The 5,784-nt window shown below is 31.5% G+C and overlaps 1 protein-coding gene across 1 annotated transcript in view; it reads left to right on the forward strand.

The window, feature by feature from the left end:
* The window catches only part of LOC111703766 (G protein-coupled receptor kinase 1), a 25,733-nt gene that overhangs the window by 13,898 nt on the left and 6,051 nt on the right, over window positions 1–5,784 (forward strand). Inside the window, exons 13-16 of the mRNA XM_023475808.1 lie at window positions 280–344; window positions 1,287–1,424; window positions 4,908–4,972; window positions 5,670–5,759. Coding sequence (XP_023331576.1) covers window positions 280–344; window positions 1,287–1,424; window positions 4,908–4,972; window positions 5,670–5,759 — 358 coding nt within the window. The remainder of the gene's footprint in view (window positions 1–279; window positions 345–1,286; window positions 1,425–4,907; window positions 4,973–5,669; window positions 5,760–5,784) is intronic.

The following is a 5,784-nucleotide window of genomic DNA, read 5'->3' on the forward strand; positions in this document are numbered from 1 at the left end:
CCCCCACCCCCCTGTTAACCAAATTCTTTAATTGCTTTATAAAAAAAAATTAAAAACACACACACAAAGAACCAAGGAAAAAACAATGCTGCATGAATCGAAAGTGGAGGAAGGAGGCAGAGAGTAATCAATATATTTAATTTAAAGGAAGAACTTAGGCTCTAAGTAAACACCAACTCCGACTAATTAAGAAATTAAATTATATGTTCAATACACGAATATTAAGTTCTGTAAACTGTACTTGCACTGTTGTACAGTATTTTATGATATTTTTTTCAGTAAAAAGAGACCGCATGCCTCTGTTGGAACACATGGATACATGGCCCCAGAGGTTCTATCTAAAGGCAGGAACCGCTATCATGGAATACTAACATTTTGCTATCTTCAACTTACATTTTGCTATCTTCAACTTACATTTTGCTATCTTCAACTTACATTTTGCTATTTTCAACTTACATTTTGCTATCTTCAACTAACAATCCGACATCTTCAACTTACATTTTACCAATTTGAACCTACATGCCATTATCTTAAACTTACATTTCTTAAATTATTTTCAACTTTATTATTATATTCAAAAAACATTTCTCTTTTTTGAATTTGAAATCCACCATCTTGTTCTTACATTCCGCCACATTGAGTTTGCAATCCGCCACTTTAAACTTGCAATCCGCCACTTTAAACTTGCAATCCGCCACTTTAAACTTGCAATCTGCCACTTTAAACTTGCAATCTGTCATCCTGAATTTGCATTTCACCATGTTACCATTGTATTCCACCTTTATGAACTTGCATTCCACCATCTTGAATTTTTATATTCCGCCATCTTGAACTTGTATTCCACCATCTTGAATTTAGATTCCGACATCTTTAACTTTCATTCCGCCATCTTGAACTTTCATTCCACCATCTTGAATTTTCATTCCGACATCTTAAACGTTATTTCGTCATCAATACACCCTATTCTGTTCAGTGCTTACAATCCGGATCCGCAAGATTTTCGCTTCCTAGTCCGGATCTACGGATCCGGATCCAAGGGGCAAAATATCAACCAAAAACTGAAGGGAAAAAAGTTTTAAATAAAAATAAGCGAAAAAAAGAAGAAAAATAATTCGACAATTCTGCTTTGTTAAAAATTCATTGAATCTTAAAGAAATGTTTATGACCTGGATCCGGATCCGGATCCATTTTTTTTCAGTGCGGATGCAGGATGCGATCACATCAAAATTAAATCGATCCTAAGTGTTGATTCTATTATACTGATCCAATATGGCGGATTAATGTAGGAACTGCGTATGACTCCAGTGCTGATTGGTTCAGCTTCGGTTGTATGCTTTATAAATTACTCAAGGGGCATAGTCCTTTCAGACAGCATAAGACAAAGGTTGGTTTAAAGACTTCTTCCCGTTTTTTCTTAAAATATCGTCTTACTTTCTGTCTTTAAGTTGCTATCTTTCTAACTTTCTGTCCTTCAATTACTATCTGTCCTACTGTCTGTCTTTCAGTTGCTATCTAATATCTAACTTTGTTTCTGTCTTACTGTATTACAGTTACTATCAGTCTAATTTTCTATATTATAGTTACTATCTGTCTAATTTTCTGTATTATAGTTACTATCTGTCTAATTTTCTATATTATAGTTACTATCTGTCTAATTTTCTATATTATAGTTACTATCTGTCTAATTTTCTATATTATAGTTACTATCTGTTTATTTTTCTGTATTATAGTTACTATCGGTTATACTTTCTATATTATAGTTACTATCTGTCTAATTTTCTGTCTTTAGTTACTATCTGTCTAATTTTCCATATTATAGTTGCTATCTGTCTAATTTTCTATATTATAGTTACTATCTGTCTAATTTTCTATATTATAGTTACTATCTGTCTAATTTTCCATATTATAGTTACTATCTGTCTAATTTTCTGTCTTTAGTTACTCTCTGTCTAATTTTCCATATTATAGTTGCTATCTGTCTAATTTTCTGTCACATAGTTACTATCTGTCTTACTTTCTGTCTTTCAGTTACTATCTGTCTAACTTTCTGTCTTTAGTTACTATCTGTCTAATTTTCCATATTNTGTCTTTCAGTGTTCTATTTGTCTTAACTTTGTGCCTAACTTTCTGTCTTTCAGTTCTGATCTGTCTAACTTTCTGTTTTTCAGTTATCTTTCTAACTTTCTGTCTTTTAGTTACTATCTGTCTAAATTTCTGTCTTTCAGTTACTATCTGTCTAAATTTCTCTCTTTTAGTCTTCTATTTGTCTAACTTTGTGTCTATCTTTCTGTCTTTCAGTTCTTATCTGTCTAACTTTCTGTTTTTCAGTTCTTATCTGTCTAACTTTCTGCCTTTCAGCTCTTATCTGTCTAACTTTCTGCCTTTCAATCACTATTTGTCTGACTTTCTCCCTTTCAGATACTAAGCTTTCTGTCTTTAATTAGGTTATTATCTGTCGTTAACTATCTGCATTTCTAGGTTACGATAAGTCTAAGTTTCTGTTATTATTTTGCTGTCTGTGCAGTTCACTATCATTCATTTATGATTTAAATCTATAACTGTTTGTCAGACTTTCTATCTATCTATATTATATATCTAAATCTATCTATCCTTCTATCTATATTATTAACGTATGGTTTCCTATTTCTTCTCTGTTTGTATACACGGAGTACACACTTCTCTAAAACAGAAAACAAAGATTTTCATTTTTACCAAATCCTCTCTATTTCTTCCTAACAATCTATCTATCCATCTAACCATTCATCTCTGGTTTTTGATAAAGTCTGTGGCATTTATCAACCTATTTTTAGAAGCGTAAAACTTTGACATTAATAACCAGAAATTATCCAAAAATGTCACATGGATGCCACCAAAATATTTCTAAGATCTAGGACGATCTTGAAGCCACGCCTCTTAATTGTCATGTTTGATAGGACACCCTGTATCTAAATGTCTATTTTTCATGTTTGATGGAACACCCTGTATCTAAATATATAATTGTCATGTTTGATGGAACACCCTGTATCTAAATATCTAATTGGCATGTTTGATGGAACACCCTGTATCTAATATCTAATTGTCATGTTAAATGGAACACCCTGTATCTAAATATCTTATTGTCATGTTAGATGGAACACCCTGTATCTAAATATCTAATTGTTATGTTTGATGGTACACCCTGTATCTAGGGTTGTTAATTAGTTTGGATAATTTTTTTTAAATTCAATAAAAATTCCAATATTTCAACTGTGTTATGGTATAGTTTGCTTTTTAAACTTTGTAATATATTTATCCTAAAAAAAAGGGAAAACGATCCAAAAACGATTGCTACAAATCGTTCGTTTTTGCGTCTTTTTTATAGATATAATAAATTCTTTTATAACTAGCTGAAGTGCCCGGCGTTGCCCGTTGATTAAAAAAAATAATTAAAAAATTTGTAAAATAATTTAAATCTTCAAAAAAAATCGAATGTTTGTAGCCTTTATTATCCCCGGGATACCCTTGGGTTCCGTTAAAGAATTTCAGCCAATTTGGTCTAGTCGTTTGGTTAGCTATAGCTAACGTATAAATCGTTTGTAATCGGATTTTCAAGACTGAGACCATTTTAAAATCTATTTCCAATTTCCAATTCAACAAGTCTAATTTTAGGCTTGTAGATCTAAAAATAACCATTTTAAAGGCTCCTGAAGTTTCCAACTGTAGTTTCCAACTGTAGTTTCCAACTGAAGTTTCCAACTGTAGTTTCCAACTGTAGTTTCCAACTGTAGTTTCCAACTGTAGTTTCCAACTGTAGTTTCCAACTGTAGTTTCCAACTGTAGTTTCCAAGTGTAGTTTCCAACTGTAGTGAGTAACTTTGGCAAAAATAAAGATTATCCCCGTTTGCAAATACTGGGCTAAATGCAGACTTGTTTGTAATCGCATTTTCAAGATGGAGACCATTTTAATATCTACGTACAATTTCCGAGTCAATGAGCCCATTTTTAGGCTTGTAGATCTAAAAAATTATTTTCAATATTAAAAATCTAATTACACGCAATTCTGTAGACCCTTATTAAAAATTGTGCAAACGGAGATTATTTTATTTTTACCAAATTACTTATTTTCCAGTTTTAAACTTTAGGAGCCTATAAAATTGTTATTTTTAAATCTACAAGCATAAAATTGGGCTTATTGAATCGGAAATTGTAAATAGATTTAAGAAATGGTCGCAATCTTGAAAAGCCGATTACACACGAGTCTGTAAACCTTTATTCCCCGTTTCTTGTTGAGACACCTTGTATTATATATATTTATATGAGCTCAGATCTTTATTATTTATGAAATTATGTAGATTTGATAATGTCTTGATAATCGTTGAAACATGTCACTGTTTTATCCACTTAGTTCAATAATAATTCTATCTCTTAATAAAGGAACTGTAGACGTAATTTAATGTGACTCTAAATAGATTAGCATTTCCAATTCTGCCATTTTTCTGTAATCTGAGCAACGTTAAGATAGGATTCGTGGGTTTTCTGTCTAAAAGTGTCGTAATATGACACTTTCTCTCTAGATGCATAAATCAGCAAATCAATTAGTAAATAATCAATTTGATGAAAAAGAGGAATAATTGATCAGACTAAGGTTTAATCGGTGCCATTGTGTTTCGGACATGCCAGACTATAAATGGAGGGTCACTTAAAATTACCTCTGCAGTCCCTTAAGTTTGAGCCCGTTTTTTTAAATATTGGTCACTTAAAATATGTTTTTTAGTATGTTCTTAAATGATAATTTGATGATGGATAAATTATATTGTTGAAATAACATTTGCATTAAATTGAAATGGATTTTGCCCAAATGATAGATTTGTTGTATGGATATTTTTAAAAAGTTTTTTTTTCTTTGTTTTTGACTTTTGTCGCTGTAGTAATTGTTGTTGTTGATGACAATGATAAAGACCGAGGCATATACAGGGATAAGGAGGGGGCTATTGTTTATGCAGATTAATGTTGTTGATGTTGATTGATGTTGTCAATGATTCTGAATTAAAGTTGTTTATGTTGGTAAATTTTGTTGATGCAGATTAATGTTATTGTTTTTGCTGATTAATGTTGTTGATGTTGATGAATGTTGTTGATGATTAATGTTGTTGATGCTGAAAGTTGTTGTTAATGTTGATTAATTTTGTTGATGTTGATTAATGTTGTTGATGCTGATTAATGTTGTTGATGCTGATTAATTGTGTTGATGCTGAAAGTTGTTGTTAATGTTGATTAATGTTGTTGATGTTGAATAATGTTGTTGATGCAGATTAATGTTGTTGATGCAGATTATTGTCGTTGATTATGATTGATGTTGTTAATGTTGATTTTTACTGTTGATGCTGATTAATGTTGTTGATGCAGATTAATGTTGTTGATGTTGATTGATGTTGTTAATGTTGATTAATGTTGTTGATGCTGATTAATGTTATTGATGCAGATTAATGTTGTTGATGCAGATTATTGTTGTTGATGCAGATTAATGTTGATGCAGATTAATGTTGTTGATGCAGATTAATGTTGTTGATGTTGATTAATGTTGTTGATGCAGATTAATGTTGTTGATGCAGATTAATGTTGTTGATGCAGATTAATGTTGTTGATGCAGATTAATGTTGTTGATTATGCTAATTAATGTTGTATTCTAGAGAGATGTGGATAAACGATTAGGCTGTTGTGGGAAAGGAGCAGAAGAATTAAAATCTCATCCATTCTTTTCAGGAGTGGATTGGACACAGGTGACCCCCCCCCCCTCATCCTACT

Source organism: Eurytemora carolleeae, unplaced genomic scaffold (assembly GCF_000591075.1).
Source record: "Eurytemora carolleeae unplaced genomic scaffold, Eaff_2.0 scaffold553, whole genome shotgun sequence".
NCBI classification, from domain to species: Eukaryota; Metazoa; Arthropoda; class Copepoda; order Calanoida; family Temoridae; genus Eurytemora; species Eurytemora carolleeae.